General features: G+C 37.7%; 1 protein-coding gene across 3 annotated transcripts in view; it reads left to right on the top strand.

The window, feature by feature from the left end:
• Positions 1-24,911, top strand: part of CFAP91 (cilia and flagella associated protein 91) — a 103,281-nt gene that overhangs the window by 29,872 nt on the left and 48,498 nt on the right. For all 3 annotated transcript variants that reach the window (XR_005531179.1, XM_039248887.1, XM_039248886.1), the window contains exons 6-7: positions 2,402-2,583; positions 23,092-23,269. Coding sequence is in view for 2 of the 3 variants with exons in the window: in XM_039248887.1 (XP_039104818.1) it covers positions 2,402-2,583; positions 23,092-23,269 (360 nt within the window). In the remaining variant the exon portion in view is untranslated. The remainder of the gene's footprint in view (positions 1-2,401; positions 2,584-23,091; positions 23,270-24,911) is intronic.

Below are 24,911 nucleotides of genomic sequence, written 5' to 3'. Positions count from 1 at the left end.
AATACAGCAAGATTCAAGAATAATTCAAGGATATATTCTAGATCTAGGATATACAGAGAGGGTACTGCTGTGGGTGTTAGACAAGGGAGGAAAAGATATTAGGGGAAGTAAAGAAAAAAAGCAATGTTTAGCACTAAGACATTAACACATATGTGCTATCATATATTTTGTTAATAAAAATTATGTATAAAGTAGGCATATGTTTAAGTGACTCAATCTAAAAATTTTTTCTTTACTTAAAAATAGCCAGATCAGGTCATGATCTCATGGTTCCTGAGATTGAGCCCTGCATCAATTGAGCCCTGCTGACAGCACAGAGCCTGCTTGGGATTCTCTCTCGGTCCCTCCTCTACCAGCTTATGTGCTCATCCTCCCCCTCTCCCTCTCCCTCTCCCTCTCCCTCTCTCTCCCTCCCTCCCTCTCTCTCTCTCTACCTCTATCTGCCTCACTCTGTCTCAAAATAAATAAGTAAACTAAAAAATAAATTAAAAGGCCAGAATAAAAAAATGAGATGAAAATAATGGATCCAAGGTTGATGCCTAATAACCTCAGATGTAACCATTTTTTAAATTGGCCATTAAAAAAGTTTGTAAATTTTGACTCTTACATATCAGACTTTATGAACATATTTGCATATATCTCTGTATACTTTTCCAGTTATTTTCTAGAATAAATTCTTTTTTTTTTTTTTTTTTTTTTTTTTTTNTAGTTTATTGTCAAATTAGTTTCTACATAACACTCAGTGCTCATCCCCAAAGTGCCCTCCTCCATGCCCATCCCCCCTCCCCCCCACATCCATCAGTCCTCAGTTTTTGTCAGCATAGAATAAATTCTTAGGAGTACAGTTCCTGGGACAAAAGTTTTTTTTTCTCCATTTATTTATTTATTTTGAAAGAGACAGAAGGAGAGTCAGGGTCAGAGAGAGAGGGAGAAAGAATCCCAAGCTCAAACTCATATGGGGCTCAAACTCATAAACCACAAGATTATGACCTGAACCAAAACTAAGAGTCAGATGCTTAACCGACTGAGCCACCCACATGCCCCCAAAAGGGTATTTTTAAAGGTTAGATAAGATAACCTTTAAGATAAAGGTTAGACTGATAAGTTACCTTTTAGTTAGGTTGTATCTGTTTGTATTTCAATCAATAGTTTATGAGAATGCCTGTTTCTTCACAACTTCGTCAATGCTAGGTATTTTCAATCTTTCTAATTTTTGAATATATGATGTAATAAAATAGCATCTTGCTATTTTATTTTTCTTTGACTACTAGTTATGTTTATTAATTTTTCATATGTCAGAAGTTTTACTTTTTGTTTTGCAGATTGTTCTTTACCCATTTTCCTTTTGGTTTTTAACTGTCTTATTGACTTACAAGGACTTTTTGTATAGAGAGGCTATTTAGCTTTTATCATATATGTTGTAAAACATATTTCTAAGTGTGCCATTCATATTTTAAATTTGTTTATGACATTTTGAGGTGAAGAAGTTTCGACTTAACTTTAATTCTATTGATCACTTCCTTTTATAGTCTCTGGGTTTTGAGTCATGCTGAAAAAGACTTTAACTCAAAAATGTTATATTTACATGTTTCCTATTAGTACTTTTATAGTCTCATTTTTACATTAAATGCTTTAAAATATATTGAATTAATTTTTGCCCAAGGAATGAAGTAACTTTTCCATAATTAACCAAGTGATCCCAGCATTAATTATTGACTTGTCCATCTTGAAAGAGCCTTGCCTTTTTAAAAACTGAGAAACCATCTCTTCTTTTTTCTCTGCTCCTGTATTTCTAGAGGGAAACCGCTAAAATTGGTGTGTAACTAAAAGCAGGGAAGAAAGAAACTAGGAAGTAGCAATTCTAAACATGTTCAGAAGTAACTGTATGACAAGTTAGAATCTACCTTTTATAGCTCTATGTTCAACCCTGTGAATAGACCTGGGCTTTAAAATTTTTTTTAATGTTTATTTATTTTTGAGAGAAAGAGAGAGAGCAAGAGCAAGAGTGAGCACGCGAATGAACCAGGGAGGGGCAGAGAGGGGGAGACACAATCCAAAGCAGGCCTTAGGCTCTGAGCTGTCATCACAGAGCCCGACGTGGGGCTCCAACCCACAAACGGTGAGATCATGACCTGAGCTGAAGTCTGATGCTCAACTGACTGAGCCACTTAGGCATCCCTAGACCTGAGCTTTTATATCCCTTCAGTTTCTTGGCACAGGTGAGAATAGCAAGGCAGTTCTCTTAAGTCCTGGTTGAAGTGGTCACAGTCCTGGTTACACTGGGTACATGAATTTGTGCATGTTTAAAGGGGCAATGGGCTTAGTGAGGCTAAGGATTGACTATGTAGTATTATAAGTGATTGGATCAGGTTTTAATTTTTAAAATAATTTTCCCTCTTAGGACAGAGCCATATACTTTTCTTCCTACTCCTGCTAAGTACCCATCTATCCCTTCAAAGTATACTGTGGGCACTCAGACCGATTATCGGGATGCTGAAGTTCAAACAGATCCATATTCTCCAGAATATGTAGTATGTCAGGATTCAATCCCTGAGCTCTTGACCCTGGCTACTCTTACTTGGGGTGAGTTGGTAATTGTCTTGAATATTTGTAGATGCCTGTTCTAATAACCATGCATGCTATTGAGTTGCTAGAAATGATGTACTTAGAAGCAACTGTAGTATTAAGTGTTGCTATTTTAAATGTCTTGCTCAACAGAGCTAATTCATGGACTTTTTCTGATACTTAGTTCAAAGAGAGGTATACTCTTTTCATTGTAAGAAGGCTTATTGTGCTTTATTCCTGCAGACTGAAGTTTTATTTTGACTTAATTTTTGTGGTTGCTTTGCTGACTACTCACCTCCCTGTTCTGTTTTTTTTCTAGTGAATCAATTCCTTTTCATTGAGCAATCCTTACTCCTTCTTTACACATAAGCCTTCTTTGAGTGTATAATGCTGAATGCATATTCCAACATCTATAACAGTATTATCTTTGCTAAAATATCTTGCAATTTACCAAAGCTCTCTTACATATTCTTTTGGATAATTTGGATGATTTATTTTTTAATTAAAAAAATTTTATTGTTTATTTATTTTTGAGAGAGAGAGAGAGACAGAGTGTGAGCAGGGGAGGGCCAGAGAGGAGGAGACACAGAGTCTGAAGCAGGTTCTAGGCTCTGAGCTGTCACACAAAGCCCAATACGGGGCTCAAACTCAGACTGCGAGGTTGAGACCTGAGCTGAAGTCGGATGCTTAACCAACTAAGGCATCCAGGTTCCCTAGATGATTTCTTTTGATATTACCTCTGAAATGCTAATATAGTTTAGGCTCAGAAATTCACTCTTAGATGGCATTAAAATCTGACCTAGGCCTATATTATGTGAACTTAGAAAAATTAATAAGAAAAGGGGCTTTTAGAAATGACTGAACATTAGCTTGTTGAACTCACTTGATTGTATCTGGGAAACTGAGGACCAGAGAGGCCACCTCCTCCCAGGTTATGGAGATAGTTGGTACGCTATAATGATTTTTATTAAAATGAGATTAATTTTGTTTCCCAGGTGTGATGATTTGCTGTGATCAAATCTGTGTCATAGGCAATGAAGACTTTCATATCTGAGCTCTAGTTTTGATTCTTGTTTCCTGCCTCACCTTATGATTTCAGATGAAGCATTTTTGACATCCATACTTTATAGCAGAGGCTCTACTTTCAGGCCTAGATGGCAGATTAAAAATAAGCTGAAACCTTTCCCTTCTGCTCTGAGCACCTAAAATATGCCCCCCCCCACACACACTAATAAACACATAACCACACTTTTTTTTTTTTTTTAAAGTAAAAATTTCCATACTTCAGAAGTGGAGACTATGTCCTAAAAGAAAAAAGTAGCTGAGAATCTATGATGGTGAGCAGGGACTGGGATAGTGGGGAGCTAGATCCAAGTTACCTGTCTGGACTAGAGGAAGCAAGCCTTTTCTCTTGACCACAGGTGGTACTGAAGCCCAGTGCCTTCCAATACAGAGGCTGAAGTGTCAATAAAAACTGCTGTGAGTCAGGCCTACTTCCTCATTTGTGAGGCCCTGAATAGGAGTTTAAATGGAGGCCCACATGCCATATGTATAGATGTTTAAATATTATAAATCAAGTTAATATCTATTAAGTAAAATATGTTCTGTATTTTTCACAAATATATCTTTATAACAAGTTGAAAGGACAAGTTTAAAATTCTAGGATTCCTTGGGATTCTGTGGTGGAAGGTAAGTAGCAAGGGGAAAGGCTGCCTGTGGCTTGCCTTTTTCTCTGGCTCTGTTCTACATCCCGAGGGGCCTGTCATGTGTGCATGTGATTTACCTTACCTTGTTTTTCCAATCTCAGTGTACACATCCCTGCCACTTGGCCACCCCTTGGGCTTAAGAGTGAACAAACAGCAGCATATAGTCTGCTCTCAGAAGTCTGAATCCTGGGAGGAGGTCCATATAGAATTTGGAAGCAAGCATGGGCCATTTGTTCAAGAAATTCCAGGGTCAATAAGAGTAGAGTAGCTCCAGGTGGGCATAGTCTGTTGAACTGTGATGAAGGGTAGGGCTCTAAAGAAGGAGACTGGGGAGCTGTCTCTCTTGCCAGGTCAAAGAGTGCTACTGCCCGGAGTACTCATGAGAGAAATCTACAGATGATCTCAATCCAAGAATCACAAAGCACCTAAGGAACACAGACACCTGGAGTGATAAATAAATAAATAAATAAATAAATAAATAAAGGAAGAATTATTTCCTGAGCAAACAGAGTAAATGGAACAGTCTGAAAAGGACTTAGGAAGTACTTTTTATATCCTCAAAGAGATAAAGGGGGAGAAATATGAAACAAGAGTATAAGCTCTTTTTTCATAAGCTATGAAAAAAATCAGTTGGAATCACTGGGAAGGAAAACTATGAAGTTTGAAATAAAATGAGCTTTAGTAGTAAAGTAGGCAGAGCTGAAGAACAAATTAGTGAAATGAAAGGTTAAATGAACAAGTATTCCAGAATGCAACATGCAAAAGTACAATAAGATTAAAAAAAATAAAAAGGTAGGAGCCTTGGGGGATTAGATTGTAAGATCTAGAAATTAAAAGTAGAGAGAATGGTGGAGAAGCAATGCAAGAAAGGATAATGGCTAATTTCCCAGAGCTGAAGAAAAATGTTAACCCACAGGTTGAAAAATTTCATTGAGGACCAACCAGGATGAATTTTTAATTTTTTTAATGTTTTATTTATTTCTGAGAGAGAGAGAGCGTGTGCGAGAGAGTGAGCGTGAGCAGGGGAGGGTCAGAGAGAGAGGGAGATACAGAATCTGAAGCAGGCTTCAGGCTCTGAGCTAGCTGTCAGCACAGAGCCCAATGTGGGGCTTGGACTCACAAACCATGAGATCATGACCTGAGCCGAAGTCGGACGCTTAACCGACTGAGCCACCCAGGTGCCCCAAATTTTAAAAAATTCATACCTACTAATACAGGACAAAGAAGACACTGAAAAGGCTGTTGGAGAGAAAAGTCAGATTACCTACAAAGGGGCAAACACCAAATTGACATTTTATAGTATTATTTTTAAAGTGCTATGGGAAAAGAATTGCAAATCTAGAATTCTTTTACCAAACTATTATTTAGGAGTGAAGGTGAAATAAAGACTTTTTATGGGATAGGGCATTTCATAGGATCTATCTCATAGAATATTGTATAGATGAAGTAAATTCATTTATGTAGGGTATTTATTAGACCAGTGCCTAGCATATAAATAAGCGTCTATAAAATGTTAGCTTTCAATCTGAATAAAAGAAGATTAAAGAATATACTTCAATAAGGAGAAAAATGGTCTCAAAACAAGAAGCAAGGTTTAAGAGTATGATGAGCAAAAAAAGAGAAAAATATATAATTAAAAGTTTTAGATGTCGAGTTCCTAAAAATAATTTTTTAAAAAAGAAGCAAGTACTAAAACTCTAGGTTAGTATTGCCAAACTATGATCCACAGGTCAAATTGGCCTATTGCCTTTTTTAATATAGCTTGGATGCTACGGATGATTTTTACTTTTTAAAATGGATGAAAAAAATTTGTTTTGTAATGTGAAATTTATATAAATTAAAATTTCAGTGACTCTAAAGAGGTTTTATTAGAAAACAGCCACACTCATTTGTTTATGTACTGTCCTGCTGTTGCACTATAATTTTTGGGAAAAAAATTTAAAAAATTTTAATTCCAGTATAATTTACAGTACTCTACTAGTTTTAGATGTACACTATAGTGATTCAACAATCCTATATGTTACTAAGCATTCATCATGATAAGTGTACTCTTTAATCCCCTTCACCTGTTTTGCCTAGCCTCCCACTCACCTCCCATCTAGTAACCACCAGTTTGTTCTCTATAGTTGAGAGTCTTTTATGTTTGTCTCTTTTTTCTTTATTGGTTTGTTTTGTTTCTTAAATTTCACATATGAGTGAAATCATATGGCATTTATCTTCCTATGACTTATTTCACTTAGCATTATGCTCTCTAGCTCTATCCATGTTGTTGCAAATGATAAGATTTCATTCATTCTTATGACTGAGTAATATTCCATGGTGTATATATACACCATTTCTTTATCCATTCTGTGGATGGACACTTGGGTTGCTTCCATAATTTGGCTATTATAAATAATGCTGCTGTAAACAAAGGGGTACACATACCTTTTGAAATTAGTGCTTTTGTGTTCTTCAGGTAAATACCCAGTATTATATGGTAATTCTAGTATTCATTTTTTGAGGAAACTACACGATGTCTTAAACAGTTTTTGCAGAAGTTTGCATTCCCACCAACAGTGCATGAGGATTCCTTTTTCTCCACATCTTTCCCAACACTTGTTTCTTGTTCTTTTTGCCATTCTGATAAGTGTGAAATATCTCCTTGTGGTTTTGATTTGCATTTCCCTGTTGATGAGTGATGCTAAGCATCTTTTCATGTGTCTATTGGCCATCTGGATGTCTTCTTTAGAGAAATGTCTGTTCATGTCTTCTGTGTCCATTTTTAATTGGATTATATGTGTTTTTTCGGTGTTGACTATATAAGTTCTTTATATGTTTTGGACATTCTGACCCTTTATCGGATAGGTAATTTGTAAATATCTTCTCTCATTTAGTAGGTTGTCTTTAAGTTCTATTGATTGCTGTGCAGAAGCTTCTTTTTTTTTTTTAAGTTTGTATATTCTGAGAAAGAGAGAAAGTGTGAGTGGGAGAGAGGCAAGGAGAGGAGGGAGCGAGAATCCCAGGGAAGCTCTGTGTCAGTGCAGAGTCCAACGTGGGGTTCCAGCTCACAAACTGTGAGACCCTTACCTGAGCCAAAGTTGGACACTCAACTGAGCCACCCAGGCACCCTAGAAGCTTCTTATTTTAATGTAGTCCCAGTAGTTTATATTTGCTTTTGTTTTCTTTGCCTCGGGAGACAGTTATCTAGAAAAATGTTGCTGTGACCACTGTCAGACAAAATATTGCCTATGTTCTCTTCTAGGATTTTTATGGTTTCACATGTAGGTCCCTAATCCATTTTGAGTAATTATTTTTGTGTATGGTGTAAGAAAGTGGTCCAGTTTAATTCTTTTGAATGTAGCTGTTCAGTTTTCCCAGTACCATTTGTTGAGGAGACTGCCTTTTCCCCAATATATATGTTTGCCTCCTTTATGGAAAATTTGTTGACCATATAATTGTGAGTTTATTTCTGGGCTTTCTATTCTGTTCTCTTGATCTGTGTCTGTTTTTGTGCCAGTACCATACTGTTTTGATAACTACAGCTTTGCAGTATATCTTGAATTCTAGGATTATGACACCTCCAGTTTAGTTCTTTTTTTTTTTTTTTTAATTGCTTTGGCTCTTTGGAGTCTTTTATTATTCCATATAAATTTAAGGATTATTTCTAGCTCTGTGAAAAATGCCATTCGTAATTCGATAGAGATTGCATTAAATCTGTAGATTGCTTTGTGTAATATGGAAATTTTAACAATACTTGTTCTCACAATCCATGAGCATGGACTGCCTTTCTTTTTGCGTCATCTTCAGTTTCTCTCATCAGTATTTTAAATGTTTATTTATTTTTGAGAGAGAGAGAGAATGAGTTGGGGAGGGGCAGAGAGATAGGGTCAGGGGATTCAAAGCAGGCTCTGTACTGATAACAGAGAGCCCCATGCAGGGCTCAAACTCATGAACCATGAGATCATGACCTGAGCCAAAATCAGATGCTCAACTGACTGAGCCAGCCAGACACCCCTCATCAGTGTTTCATAGTATTCAGAGTAGAGGTCTTTTACATCGTTGGTTAAGTTTATTCCCAGATATTTTATTCTTTTTAGTGAAATTGTAAATGGGACTGTGTTCTGAATTTCTCTTTCTGCTATAATAATTTAGTGTATAGAAATGCAACAGATTTTTATATATTGGTTTTGTATTCTGCAACCTTACTGAATTAATTTATGTGTTCTACTAGTTTTTTTGGTGGAGTCTTTAGAGTTTGCTATATAATATCTTGTCAACTGCAAGTAGTGAAAGTTTTACTACTTTCTTACCAATTTGGGTGCCTCTTATTTCTTTCTGCTGTGGCTAAGTCTTTCAGTAACATTGAGTATGATATCTGCAATGTGTTTTCCATATATGGCCTTTATTATGTTGAGTTATGTTCCCTAAACCTACTTTGTTGAGGGTTTTTATAATGAATGGATGTTGTACTTTGTCAAATGCTTTTATTCCATCTATTGAAATACTCATATAGTTTTTATACTTTCTGTTGTTGATGTGATGTATCATATTGATTGATTTGCAAATACTGAACCACCCTCCATCACAGGAAGAAATTCCACTTGATTGTGGTGAATGATTTCTTGGATTTGGTTTGCTTATATTGGTTGAGGATTTTGTATCTATGTTTATTAAAGATACTGGCCTGTAATGTTGTCTCTCTCTCTCTCCTTTTGTAGTGTCTTTATCTGATTTTGGTATCAGGGTATAGGTGGTCTCATAGAATGAATTTGGGAGCTTTCTTTCCTCTTCTGTTTTTTTGGAATAGTGTGAGAAGAATAGATATCAAGTCTTTTTTTTTTTAATGTGTGGTAGTAGAATTTACTTGTGAAGCTGTCTGGTCCTAGCCTTTTGTTTATCAAAGCTTTTTGACTGCTGATTCAATTTCCCATGCTGGTGATCAGTAAGTTCAAATTTTCTAATTCTTTCTTATCCAGTTTGTAGAGGTTATTGTGTTTCCATTTCTTCTAGGTTGTCCAGTTTGGCATATAATTTTTCATGATATTCTCTTAACCCTTTGGTATTTCTGGGGTGTTGGTTGTTTTTTTTTTCCTCTGCTTTCATTTCTGATTTTGTATTTTTGAGTCTCTCTCTCTTTTTTATGAGTCTGGCTAAAGGTTTATTAGTTTTGTTTATTGTTTCAAACAATCAGGACCTGGTTTCATTGATCTGTTCTATTGTTTTTTTTAATTTTCTATTTTGTTTATTTCTTCTCTAATCTTTATTATTTCCTTCCTTCTACTGGTTTTGGATTTTTTGTTGTTATTTTTCTAGTTCCTTTAGGTGAAGGCTGGTTTGTTTGAGATTTTTCTATTTCTTGAGGTAGGCCTGAATTGCTATAAACTTCCCTTTTAGTATAGCTTTTGCTGCCTCCCAAAGATTATGGACCATTGTGTTTTCATTTTCATTTGTCTCCATGTATTTTCTGATTTCCTCTTTGATTCCTTGGTTGACACATTTATTGTTTAGTAGCTTGTTATTTAGCCTATAATGTGTCTTTCCAGATTTTTTTCTTGTGGTTGATTTCTGGTTTCATAGTGCTGTGGTTGGAAAAGATGTGTGGTGTGACTTCAGTCTTTCCAAACCTGTTGAGAGTTGTTGCTGGCCTAATGTGTGATCTCTTCTAGAGAATGCTCCATGTGCACTTGAAAAGAATGTGTATTCCATTGTTTTAGGATGGAATGTTCTGAATATGCCTGTTAGATCCATGTGGTCCAATGTGTCATTCATAGCACTGTTTCCTATTCATTTACTGTTTGGATTACATCCATTGATGTAAGTGGGGTGTTAAAGTACCCTACTATTATTATATTATTGAGTACTTCCTTTATATTTGTTATTAGCTGCTATATATATTTGGGTGCATTCATGTTGGGGGCATAAATATTTACAATTCTTCTATCTTCTTGTTGGATGGTTCCCTTATACAATTCTTATATCTTGTTGGATGTATAATTCTGTAGTGTCCTTCTTTGTCTCTTGTTACAGTCTTTGTTTTAAAGTCTATTTTGCCTGATATAAGTGTTGCTACCTCTGCTTTCTTTTTACTTACATTTGCATGATAAATGCTTTTGCATCTCTTCACTTTCAATCTGCATGTGTCTTTGAGTCTGAAATGAGTCTTGCTTAGGCAGCATATAGATGGGCCTTGCTTTTTTATCCATTCTGTCACTTTATGTTTTTTGATTGGAGTGTTTAGTCCAATTACATTCAAAGTAATTTTGGCTAGGTATGTACTTATTGTCATCTTGTTAGTTATATGGTTGTTTTTGTAGTTCTTGTATTCCTTTCTTGTCCTCCTCTTTCAAGGTTTGCCAGCTTTCTTTGTTGATATACTTGGATACCCTTTTCTTTAGTTGTTGCATATCTGTTACCAATTTTTGATTTGTGGTTACCTTAAGTCTGTATGTAACACCATATGCATGTAGCAGTCTTTATTGAGTTGATGGTCACTTAAGTTTGAACCCATTCTAAAAGCATTAAATTTTTATTCCTTTCCTCTGCCATGTTTTAGGTAGATGGTATCATACTTTATATCCTTTTATTTTTAATCCTTTGACTGATTTTTATAGATGTACTTAATTTTACTGCTTTTGTGCTTCCTACTTTTCTTACTCCTACTTACGGTCTTTCCTTTCCACTTATAGAGTCCCCTGTAACATTTCATGTAAATCTGGTTTAGTGGTCATGAATTTCTTTAACTTCTGTTTGTCTAGCAAACTGTCTTCAATTCTGAATGATAGCTTTGTCGGATAAAGGATTCTTGGTTGCAACTTTTTTTTTTCCTTTTAGCGCTTTGAATATATCATTCTACTCCCTCCTGGACTACAATGTTTCTGCTAAGAAGTCAGCTAGTTGTCTTATGGTGTTTTTCTTGTATGTAACTATTTTTTTTCTCTTCTTGCTTTTAAAATTCTTTATCACTACTTTTTTTCCATTTTAATTACTATGTGCTTTGGTGTGGATTTTGTTGGGGGCTCTCTGTGTCTCCTGAATCTGAGTTTCTCTTTCCATCTCCAGATTCAAGAAGTTTTCATCTATTATTTATTCAAATAAAATTTTCTCCCCACATTTTTCTCCATCTTCTCCTTCTTGGATCCTTTTAATGTGAATGTTATTATACTTGATGGTGTGGCTGAGTTCCCTTAATCTCTTTTCATTTTTTATTATTGCTATTTTTCCCCTCTCCTGTTCAGCTTGATTGCTTTCCACTACTCTGTCCTCTGATCTGTTTGGTCACTGATCTGTTCTTCAGTTTCCTTTAGTCTACTATTTTCCCCCTCTAGTGTATTTTTAACTTCAGTTACTGAATTCTTCATCTCTGATTGGTTCTTTTTTTTAATATTTTATGTGTCTTTGTTGAGAGTCTCACCAAGTCCTTCACTTTTGTCTCCAGTCCAGTGAGTATGTTTATGACCCCATTACTTTAAATTCTCTGTCAAGCGTATTGCTTATCTCCATTTCATTTAGCTTTCTTGTGACTTTGATCTGGGACATATTTGTCTCCTCATTTTGTCTAACTCTCTTTGTCTATTTTCTGTGCATTATGAAAGTCAGCTTACATCTCCTGCTCTTGAAAGCCATGGATGTATGGAGAAGAGCTCCTGTAGTGCCCTGCAGTATACTATCCCCTATTCACCGGAACCTGGCCTTCAGAGGCCTCTCCTATGTGTGCTGCATGTGCCCTACTGTTGTGGCTGAGTCACATTTGCCTTCAGTCCAGCCATCTGCAATGGCTCTCTTTGCCTGTTGTGGACAGGCCTTGGTCCCTGTGATGTAACTTGGCTAGTGAGGGGTCTCCTTGAGCTTGAGTTGAGTCTGACCAGGAGTTTGATAGAACTGCAGTACCACCAAACTACAAGGTACTCTCCCTGTGTTGTCCCCTAAGATGTTTTTGTTGGTGGGCAGGGCCTTCAGTTAGTCCAGAAGTCTGTCCCTAGCCCACTGCTAGGGCTGCAGTTGGACTGGTAAGTGTTGTTATCTTCCCCTCTCCCTGGAGCAGGAGTCACTTGGGGTGGTGGTAGACCATGTTTGGATTGCTTGTGCAGTGCCAGCCTTGGAGGAACTCCTGCAGAGGGTTGTTCCACAGGAGACACAGGATCAGAGTGAGTGTTGTCAGCAAGGTGGTGTCAGTCTCCAGCGAGGGGACTTGCAGCTGCCAGGGACAGGTCTGCTGAGGCCAGCTGGGTTGGAGGGGGTGATTCTCCAGAAGACTACTAGGCAGGGTGTGCTGTGATCACTTCTTACCTTTTGGCTAAGATCAAGTGTAGGCAGGGTGTGCTGTTAGCAAGGTTGGTGGAGATTATTCCTGGTGTGCTGGTACCGGCAAATGTCCATGTATCTACCCTGGGGGGTGGGGATGGGAAATGGCTCCTGCAAGCCTCTTTGTTCCTAGAGAAATTTCCCAAAGATCCCTACCCCTTTGTATACTCCAGGTGTTTTTCAAATTGCTGCTTCTGTGCTGTATTTCAGTGGAGCATTTTGTTATGCTATCTCTTTAAGAGTAGGGACTCAGTTTTTTTCTTACCCTGTGCTCTCCCAGAGCTGAGCCCACTGATTTTTTTAAGATCCAGGTACTAAACCCAACTGATTTTAAGAACTTGCAAAGCCAGGCCTCTCTGGCCTTCAAAGCCAAATGCAATGGGGATTTGTTTTCCCAGTCCATGGTCCCTGTGCTTGGGGTACCTGTTTATCTCTGTACCCACCTCATTCTTCCCTTTTGTGGACAGTTAGTTCTGTGGGTCCTTTTGCTTTCACTATGTCTTTGTCTTCTTACCCTTCTTGATGTGGCCTCATCTCAGCATATGAGTGTGGAGAGTCTGTTCTGCCAGTTTTTAAGGTTTTTCTTGTTATTTACACTGATGGGGGTGTATCTAGTTGTATCTGTGAGATGAGGTGAACCTAGGATCTTCCTACTCTGCTATATCCCTGAAAGTTCTTTCTCTACATTTTTAAATGTAATGATGATAAGGAAATGCTCCTGGTGGGGTTTGGGAGGAGGCTGGCATGGACACTAAACATCCTGTCCTGCATCTGGCAGTCCCATACAAGATATAATTGTTCAGGAGGAAAGGAGGCAAGATGGTGGAGAAATAGGGAGCTCCGTACATTTCACTCACCCCCATCTCTCAAACGGAGAAGGCCTGAAGCCATAGGAACCCTTACAGAATCCAGGAGTTTAGGAGGAAAAGGAGACCGAGTCTGCTGAGAAAACAACCTCATAGAATGAGTGCGAACTGGGGAAGATAAAAAAGGCCTGGACCAGGAGACATGGAAGGAGGGGAGGGAGCCCCCTGTGCGGGGAGCCGAGGTGAGTCAAAGGGAAAAGAAAGAGTGCCTGAAGCTGCTCAAGGAACTGTCCCTGTCCCTGAAGAAGAGAAAAACCTCGGCTCAGTACACAGAGTGATCTGGTTTCCAGCTGTGCAGTTGACCTTGAGCTGGTTGCCCCGGTCCCAGGCAACGCCAGGAGAAACTGCTTCTGTGCTGCCAGCTTGACCCTGAAGGGAAGCGGTGCACCTGAAGCCGCTCCTCCGCTCTTTTAGCTCTACTAGATCCCCAATGGGGAGGTGACAGGCTTGAAACTGCTCAGAGGGACTTGGCCTATGGGTTTATTTCGGGCGGTATCAGTGGTGCACATGGACTAAGATCTGGAAACAAGGCATGGCTTGGGACATAGAGCACAGCCCGCCTTGGCTATGCCTGTGGCATACAGAGATCAGACCCAAAAGAGTGAGTTGCAATGCTTGGTTCGAGAGGGGACTGGGGTGCCTCCATTTTTCTCCCCATAACCACCAAGGCGGGACCTCAAGGAGTGGCCCACGGGACACAGTGGAGGCTAAGATCTGCTTACACCAAACCATGCCCATCCCTCTACAGAGCTGCTTTTTTTGTTTTTGTTTTTGTTTTTTACTGGAGCCCGAGGCAAGACCAACATGGATGCACTGCCATGATTAATTCTAGATCAGTTCTTTCTATTCAGATATATTTTCCGTTATCTCATTCGTATCCCTCCCCTCTGCTGGACTGGGCACTCTGGTCATTGGTTTGCTTACACAGTCACATTTAATCCATTCTCTAGATGTATATGCTATACCTCCACCACTACCGTTCTCTCTCTCTCTCTCTCGAGTAATCAGACTATATAGTTTCTCTGAGTAACATTATCTTCATTTCTTTGTCCTCGCTCTTACCATATTCTTCTTTCTCTCTGAATAAAAGCCTCTTAGTCTCTCTGTATGGTCATCGTCCAATTTTACTTCCTCCCTGCCCTGTCACTTCTCTTTGTGTGTGCTCTTCTATCAGCACTGCATACATCCTGCTCTTTATTTGTAGCTGGGAATTCTGGTTTTGGGCTTTTGGAGAGTCCTTTATCTTTTGGGTTTTTTCTTTTTTCTATTCTTTGCTTTTTTATTTTTTATTTATTTTATTTTTATTATTTGTGTTTTCTCCTTCCTCTGTTTTTTTCCTTTTTCCGTACTTTATTTTTTTCTTTTCCTTTTCCACCATCAGTTTGTGTGTTTGTTGGATTTGTGTGTGTGTTTGTGTGCTTTTGTTCCCTGTGTGTTTGTCTGTTTTCTTTTCCAGAGCTACCTCAAGAAACAAGTCAAAGTACACATGGTGGAGAGTCCCAAATACCACTACAAGTAGGGAAACAAAATAACCAAAGTCTTAACAAGAGAGACCAAGAGACACCATTCAAAGAACACTTCCTAAACAGAAAGGCCCTAGACAAAGAGCCTTCTTTGATACAGCAGTACTCGCAGGTGCAGAGTGCATAACAAGCTTTTAAAACTAACAAGAGACAGAAAGCTAGCCAAAATGACGAAACGGAAGAACTCTCCTCTAAAGAAATTCCAGGAAGAAATGAAAGCTAAAGAACTGCTCAATACAGATATAAGCAACATAACTGAACAAGAATTTAGAACAATACTCATAAAATTCATCGCTGGGCTTGAAAAAGGCATGAAAGACATCAGAGAAACTAATGCTAAAAAGACTATGGAGCTTAAAAATAGTTGTGATGAATTAAAAAATGCTATAAATGAGATGCATAATAAAATGGAGGCATCCAATGCACGGCTTGAAGAGGCAGATAGGAGAATAGGTGAATTAGAAGACACAATTATAGAAAAAGAGGAAGCCGAGAAAAAGAGAGATAAACTGATCCAGGAACATGAACGGAGAGTTCGAGAGCTCAGCCATACAATCAAACGGAACAATATCTATATCATAGGAATTACAGAAGAGGAAGAAAGAGGGAAAGGCATTTAAGGAGTCCTTGAACAAATTAGAGCCGAGAACTTCCCCAATCTGGGGAAGGAAACAGACGTTGAAATCCAAGAGGCACAGAGAGCACCCCTCAGATGTAATTTGAATCGATCTTCTGCACAACATATCATAATGAAACTGGCAAAATACAAGCACAAAGAGAGAATTCTGAAAGCAGCTAGGGATAAAAGGGCCCTAACATACAAAGAGAAAGCTATCAGAGTGGTGACAGACCTATCTACTGAAACTTGGCAGGCTAGAAAGGAATGGCAGGAAATCTTCAATGTGATGAACAGTAAAAATATGCAGCCAAGAATCCTCTATCCAGCAAGCCTGTCATTCAAAATAGAAGGAGAGATAAAAACCTTTCCAAATAAACAGAAATTGAAAGAATTTGTCACCACGAAGCCAGCCCTACAAGAAATCCTGAGGGGGATGCTCTGAAGGAAAGGTTGCAAGGAACAAAGATACCAGAGACACCACCACAAACATGAACCCTACAAAAGATACAAAGACTCTAAACCCACATATTTCAATAATAACACTGAATGTAAATGGGCTGAATGCTCCAATCAAAAGACATAGGGTAGCAGAATGGATTAAAAAACAAAATCCATCAATATGCTGTCTACAAGAAACTCATTTTAGACGGGAAGATACCTTCAGATTAAAAGTAAGGGGATGGAGAAATATATATCATGCTACAGGAAATCAAAAGAAAGCCGGAGTAGCGATACTTATATCAGACAAACTGGACTTTAAATTAAAGACAATCACAAGAGATGAAGAAGGGCACTACATAATAATTACAGGGTCCATCCATCAGGAAGAACTAACAATCATAAATGTCTACGCACCGAATATGGGAGCACCTAAATATCTAAAACAATTAATCACAAACAGAAACAAGCTTATAGATAAGAATGTGCTAATAGCAGGGGACTTTAATACTCCGCTTACAGCAATGGATAGGTCAACCAGACAGAAAATCACTAAAGAAATAATGGACTTGAAAGACACATTGGACCAGATGGATCTGACGGATATATTTAGAACTTTACATCCTGAGGCCAGGGAATTTACTTTCTTCTCAAGTGCGCATGGCACATTCTCCAAGATAGATCACATACTGGGACATAAAGCAGCCCTCAATAAATATAAAAGAATAGAGATCATACCATGCACACTGTCAGATCACAATGCTTTGAAACTTGAAATCAATTACAGGAAGAAGTCTGGAAAACCGCCAAAAACATGGAGGTTAAAGAACACCCTTCTAAAGAATGAATGGGCCAATCAGGCAATTAGAGAGGAAATTAAAAAATATATGGAAACAAATGAAAATGAAAACACAACAATTCAAAATCTATGGGATGCGGCCAAGGCAGTCCTAAGAGGAAAGTACATTGCTCTCCAGGCCTATTTCAAGAGATTAGAAAAAGCACAAGTCCAAAATCTAACAGCTCACCTAAAGGAGCTAGAGGCAGAGCAACAAGAACGCCCTAAACCCAGTAGAAGAAGAGAAATAGTAAAAATTAGAGCAGAAATAAACAACATAGAGACCAAAGAAACAATTGAACAGATCAATGAAACCAAGAGTTGGTTTTTTGAAAAAGTAAACAAAATTGACAAACCTCTAGCCAGGCTTATCAAAAAGAAAAGAGAGAGCACCCAAATAGACAAAATTATGAATGAAAATGGACTTATTACAACCAACCCCTCAGAAATACAAGCAATTATCAGGGAATACTATGAAAAATTATATGCCAACAAATTGGACAACTTAGAAGAAATGGACAAATTCCTAAACACACACTCACTACCAAAATTCACACGGGAAGAAATAGAAAACCTGAACAGACCCATAACGAGTGAAGAAATCGAATCAGTGATCAAAAATCTCCCAACAAATAAGAGCCCTGGACCTGATGGCTTCCCTGGGGAATTCTACCAGACATTTAAAACAGAATTAATCCCAATTCTTCTCAAGCTATTCCAAAAAATAGACATCGAAGGAAAACTTCTGGACTCATTCTACGAAGCCAGCATCACTTTGATTCCCAAGCCAGACAGAGACCCAGCCATAAAAGAGAACTACAGGCCAATATCCTTGATGAATATGGATGCAAAAATCCTCAAGAAGATACTTGCAAATCGAGTTCAACAGCACATAAAAAGAATTATCCACCATGATCAGGTGGGATTCATTCCTGGGTTACAGGGCTTGTTTAATATTCGCAAATCAATCAATGTGATACATCACATTAACAAAAGAAAAGATAAAAAACATATGATCCTTTCAATAGATGCAGGAAAAGCATGTGACAGAATACAGCGTCCCTTCTTAATAAAGACCCTCGAGAAAGTCGGGACAGAAGGAACTTACTTAAACGTCATGAGAAGCCCTCAGCTAACATCATCCTCAATGGGGAAAAACTGAGCTTTCTCACTGAAATCAGGAACACGACACGGATGTCCACTCTCACCACTATTGTTTAACATAGTGCTGGAAATCCTAGCATCAGCCATCAGACAACAAAAAGCAATAAAAGGCATCAGAATTGGTAAAGAAGAAGTCAAACTTTCACTTTTCGCAGACAACATGATGCTCTACATAGAAAACCTGACAGACTCCACCAGAAGCTACCAGAACTGATCCATGAAATCAGCAAAGTTGTAGGGTACAAAATCAGTGTACCGAAATCGGTTGCATTTTTATACACCAATAGTGAAGCAACAGAAAGAGAAATCAAGAAACTGATTCCATTCACAATTGCACAAAAAGCCATAAAATACCTAGGAGTAAACCTAACCAAAGATGTCAAAGATCTGTATGCTGAAAATTATAGAAAACTTATGAAGGAAATTGAAGAAGATAGAAAGAAATGGAAAAACATTCCATGCTCATGGATCGGAAGAATAAATAGTGTTAAAATATCCTTACTACCCAAAGCAATCTACACATTCAGTGCTATCCCAATTATAATTGCACCAGCATTCTTCACAAAACTAGAATAAACTTAGATCCTAAAATTTATATGGCACCACAACAGACCCCGAATAGCCAAAGTAATATTGAAGAAGAAAACCAAAACGGGAGGCATCACCATCGCAGACTTTAGCCTCTACTATAAAGCTGTAGTCATCAAGACAGTATGGTATTGGCACAAAAACAGACACATAGACCAATGGAAGAGAATAGAGAACTCAGAATCGGACCCACAGATGTTTGGCCAATTAATCTTTGACAAAGCAGGAAAGAGTTTCCAATGGAAAGAAGACAGCCTCTTTAACAGATGATGCTGGGAGAACTGGGCAGCAAAATGCAGAAGAATGAAACTAGATCATTTTCTTACACCATACACAAAAATAAACTCAAAATGGATGAAGGACCTGAATGTGAGACAGGAAACCATCAAAACCCCAGAGGGGAAAGCAGGAAACAACCTCCTTGACCTCAACCACAGCATTTTCTTACTTGATACATCCCCAAAGGCAAGGCAATCAAGAGCAAAAATGAACTATTGGAACCTCATCAAGATAAAAAGCTTCTGCAAAGGAAACAATCAATAAAACTGATAGGCAACTGACTGAATGGGAAAAGATAGTTGCAAATGACATATCAGATAAAGGGCTCGTATCCAAAATCTATAAGGAACTCACCAAACTCCCCACCTGAAAAACAAATAATCCAGTGAAGAAATGGGCAGAAGACAGGAACAGACACTTCTCCAAAGACGACGTCCAGATGGTCAACAGGCACATGAAACGATGCTCAGCGTCCCTCATCATCAGGGAAATACAGATCAAAACCACACTGAGCTACCACCTTACGCTGATCAGAGTGGCTAAAATGAACAAATCAGGAGACTCTAGATGGCTGTGAGGTTGTGGAGAAACAGGCACCCTCCTACACTGCTGGTCGGAATGTAAACTGGTGCAACTCCTCTGGAAAACAGTGTGGAGGTTCCTCAAAAAATTAACAATAGAACTCCCCTATGACCCAGCAATAGCATTGCTGGGAATTGATCCAAGGGATACTGGAGTGCTGATGCATAGGGGCACATGGACCCCAATGTTCATAGCAGGACTCTCATCAATTGCCAAAACACGGAAAGAGCCTAAGTGTCCATCAACTGACCAAGATGATGTGGTTTATCTATACAATGGAATACAACATGGCAAATAGAAAGAATGAAATCTGGCCATTTATAGCAACATGGATGGACCTTGAGAGTGTTATGCTGAGTGAAATAATTCAGGCAGAGAAGGACAGATACCATATATTTGCACATATAGATGGATTAGGAGGAACTTAAGGTAGGACCATGAGGGAGAAGAATGGGACAAATAGTTGGGGAGAGGGAGGCAGGCAAACCATGAGAGACTCTTGAATGCTGAGAACAAACTGAGGGCTGATGGGGGTTGGGGAGAGGGAGCTGATGATGATGGGCATGGAGGAGGCACTTGTTGTGATGAGCACTGGATTCCATATGGAAACCAACTTGACAATAAACTATTTAAGAAAAAAAAAAAAAGAATTGTTCACTGAAAGTAGCAGTAATATCATTTTGGTTGAGAAATACTAAGTCCCTGCAGTAAAGAGAGAAAAATTGAGGTATAAAGATTAGAAATAAGAAGCATAACTATCTTTATTTGCAGACAATGTACTCATTTGGAAAATCGAATGAAGTAACAAATCACCAGAACTAAGAACCTAAGTCCAACAAGGTAGCTGATTATAGAATCATTATGCAAAGATCAGTATCTTTCCTATATATGAACAACATTTAATTAGAATTGAAACATATAATTGAAGGGGCGCCTGGGTGGCTTAGTCGGTTAAGCGTCCGACTTTCGCTTAGGTCATGATCTCGCGGTTCGTGGGTTCGAGCCCCGCGTCGGGCTATGTGCTGACTGCCAACTCAGAGCCTGGAGCCTGTTTCAGAGTCTGTATCTCCCTCTCTCTCTGACCCTCCCCTGCTCACGCTGTCTCTCTCTCTCTCTCTCCTAGAAATAAATAAAACATTAAAAAAAAGTAAAAAAAAAAAGAAACATATAATTGAAAATATCATATTTTTAATACTGACAAATAACAAAGTACCTAGGAATGTCATTTAAGAAAAACATGTGCACAGCATTATGGAGAAAAATGTAAATTATTCCTTAAGCACATGAACAAATATTTGATAAAATGGGAGGAATACCATGTTAATAAATGGGAAGAGTTATGCTTAAATACATAGGATTTCTCCCCTAAACATTTTATACCTTCAAGTAATTGTAATACAAATCCCTATTCCGAGCATAGCTGTGCCTATGTAATTCAGTCTCTTTCCTCTTTTTTTCCCATAAATCATACAAAAGCAACAAGTACAATATAACTACCACAGATTACACTTTCAGTGATATTTTTTTAAAAATCTGTGAACTAGTATTAAGTATTTGTTAGGACTACAAAAAGCAAATGAGGTTAGGCAGAAACAATGTGGGAGGAAGGAAGGAAGCATGGGCTGTGGGAGAGCACCAGGGAATCTCAGAAGGCTTGAGCAAAATTATACTTCTGGGAGGCAAATTTGGCAGTATTCAGAAAAATTTTAAATGATTATATTTCATGATCTAGTTGCTAGACTTTTAGATCCTTCTAAGAATTACAGAAATTTGCATATGGGCCTAAGGAGACCAGTACAAGGATGTTTGTTGCAGCATTACTATGTGTAATCAAAAACTTAGAAGCAATCTAAAACATCACTTTTGAGAAGGTAGCTTAAATTTTGGTAGAGTCCTGCAATGTAAGAATGATATTAGACCTCTTGTCTCAGTATGACTAGCATCCACAAAACAAAGTTGAGTAAAAAAGCAAGCTGCAAAATGATACAGGAAAATATGATGGAAATATTAAAAGATTATTATATTGTTACTTATGAATAGTTCATTTTTCCCCAGCTTTCCTGAGATATATTTGACATATTGTGTAAACTTAGGGCACACGACACCATGACTTTATATACGTATTTTTTGCAAAATGATTACCACAATAAGATTATTTAACACACCTATTACCTCACATAGTACCATTTTGTTTTTTGTTTTTTTTTTTTGGTGTGTGTAAAACACTTAAGAACTGCTTTCTTGGCAGCTTTCAATTATATACTATATTATTGTTAACTAGCATCACCATGCTGTACATTAGATCTCTAGAACTTATTCACTCTTTTGCATGTGAATAAACAATTTTTCCATTACCATTTATTGAAGAGGATATCTTTTGCCTGTTGAGTATTCTTGGCCTCCTCGTCAAATATTAGTTGACTATATATGGGTTTATTTCTGGGCTTTTGATTCTGTTTGTGTCTTTGTGTTTATTTTTATGCCAGTACTATACTGTTTTGGTTACTGTAGTTTTATAATATACTTTGAAACCAGAAAGTATGATGCCTTCAGCTTTGTTTTTCTTTCTCAAGGTTGCCTTTGGCTCTTTGGTTCCATAGGAATTTTGCTTTTCTATTTCGGTGAAAAAATGTCATTGGGATCCTTATTAGGGATTATATCAAATCTGTGGATGGCCTTGCATAGTATGAGTATTTTAACAATATTAATTCTTCCAATCCATGAATATGGAATATTTTTCCATTTATTTTTGTCATCCTCAGTTTCTTTCATTATGTTTTATAGTTCTTATAAATTATAAAGTTTAGTTTATAGTTATTATATAGATCTTTTACTTCCTTGGTTAAATTTGTTCCTATTATTTTTGTAAATGGCATTATTTTCTTTATTTCTTGTAGTTTATTGTTAGTATTTAAAATGCATCTGATTTTTATATGTTGATATTGTATTCTGCAACTTTACTGCATTCATATGTTAGTCTAACCATTTTGATAGCCTTTATAGTTTTCTATATATAAAATCATGTTATCTGCAAATGGAGACCATTTTACCACTTCCTTTTCAGCTTGGTTGGCTTTTATTTCTTTTTTGCCTGATTACTCTGGGTAGGACTTCCGGTACTATGTTGAATAGTAGTGATAAGAGTAGGCTGTTGTTTTGTTACTGATCTTAGAGGAAAAGCTTGCAACTCACTGTTGAATGTGATTAACTGTTGGCTTGTCTGTATAATTCATTTTTGTTTTTATTTCTCTAATAGGAAGTATAGAGTAGTACATAAAACCACAAGGGTCAGATTGTCATGTTCAAATCCTGATTTTAATCACTTACCAGCTGTAAGTTACTTTGGTATTTTTTTGCATTTCAAAATACTGATTTGTCTAATATAGGGCATTTCAAGGTATGATTATTCAGTAGTCACATAATATTTTTGAAATACTGTCTAGCATGTTATGGATAGCCAAAATGTCTTCTGGCTGAATAACAAGAGGCAGTACAGGGCACAGCTTGTTTCCCAATATCATTTCATCCTGTCTTAACCCTTGAATTTAAAAAGGACAGAAACTGAAAGGGAGTAAATTAAATACTGAAAGGAACATGGGTTTGTCCTTGTGTTTCTAAAGTGCTTTGCTTCGTCATCCAGGTCGAGGGCTCCCAGCAGGACAGGCTGAGGTTGAGATGATAGAACGTGCCCGGGAGAAGCGTGCTTGGGAAGCCACTCTTCCCTGCCTGAGTGACACCTCCCAGTTTGAGAAGCGGAGGAGGATGATGAATGCGATGGAGAGGAAGGAATGGGCCTTCAGAGAGCAGGAGATTGAAAAGTAAGTTCTAGATTACCCAGACATCTACACCTGCACTGGTGGAGTCATGTAAATACTTTTTTTTTTTTTAAATGTTTATTTTATTTTTTAGAGCGAGAGACAGAGCATGAGTGGGGGAGGGACAGAGAGAGGAGACAGGATCACAAGCAGGCTCCAGGCTCTGAGCTGTCAGCACAGAGCCCAATGTGGGGCTTGAACTGTGAGATCATGAGCTCAGCCAAAATTGGCGCTTAACCTACTGAGCCACCTAGGTGCCCCTTAAATACTTTTTATCTGTAAAGGATTTTCCCAAATATGTGGGCTCAGAAGGAACCCTCCAACTGTAGAGATAGGAAATTGGGTTGCTGGTTCCTTCAGGAATAATAGCTCTATAATTTTCTCTCTAATAATATAAAAGTCTATAATGCCCTCATTGTGTGTAAAGTTAAACATGGAACGCCGATTTAAAGAATTCCTCAAAGCATTCAGTGATTCTTCACTTCCCTTTTCTCTTTAGGGAAAATCTAATTTAGACTATTTCAGAATCCCACTGCTTTCTGCAAATGTCTTTCAAACTGACTCTTTTTAAAAAATTTTTATTTTTAACAGTTTTATTGAGATACAATTCATCTATCATAGAGTTCACCATTTTAAAATGCACATTTTAGTCATTTTTACTATATTCACAGAGTTGTATTTCCATCATCACTATCTAATTTTATAAAACTTTCCCCACTCCAAGAAAGAAATGTTAAAGAAATTCTAATCCATTAAAGAAACTTTCCATTTCCCCCTTCCACCATCTTTTACAAATATTCACCTACTTTCTGTCTCTTGGTATTTGTCTTTACTGGAAATTTCATATGCATAGAATCATGAGGTATATGGTCTTTTTTAACTGGTTATTTTCACATGTGTTCAAGGTATACCTGCCTTGTACCATATTTTAGTTCTTTTTCCCTTTTTATTTCTTTATTTTTTTCTTTTAATTCAAGTGTATATTTCTTCCAATTATTTCTTTTTTTTATTTTTTTTAATGTTTTATTTATTTCTGAGAAAGAGAGAGAGAGAGTGTGAGCAGGGGAGGGTCAGAGAGAGTGGGAGACACAGAATCTGAAGCAGGTTCCAGGCTCTGAGCTGTCAGCACAGAGCCCGACTTGGGGCTCGAACCCACCAACTGTGAGATCATGACCTGAGCTGAAGTTGGACGCTTAACCTACTGAGCCACCCAGGCACCCCTCTCCCAATTATTTCTAACAATAGTTGGTAACTAAAAAGATTTTGAGCATTTAAATTTTTCAGTAGTTTTTACTAATTTTTTTAAATTTACTTTTTAAATTTATATCCAAGTTAGTTAACATATAGTGCAACAATGATTTCAGGAGTAGATTCCTTAATGCTCCTTACCTATTTAACCCACCCTCCGTCCCACAATCCATCCAGTAACCCTCTGTTTGTTCTCCATATTTAAGAGTCTCTTATGTTTTGTCCCACTCTGGTTTTATATTATTTTTGCCTCCCTTCCCTTATGGTCATCTGTTTTGTATCTTAAAGTCCTCATATGGATGAAGTCATATGATATTTCTCTTTCTCTGACTAATTTCACTTAGCAATACCCTCTAGTTCCATCCACATAGTTGCAAATGGTAAGATTTCATTCTTG

This window comes from Hyaena hyaena, unplaced genomic scaffold (genome assembly GCF_003009895.1).
Source record: "Hyaena hyaena isolate Hyena2069 unplaced genomic scaffold, ASM300989v1 scaffold_321, whole genome shotgun sequence".
NCBI classification, from domain to species: Eukaryota; Metazoa; Chordata; class Mammalia; order Carnivora; family Hyaenidae; genus Hyaena; species Hyaena hyaena.
Note: the sequence above shows the minus strand (reverse complement) of the source record. Positions and strands in the feature narration are given on the sequence as shown.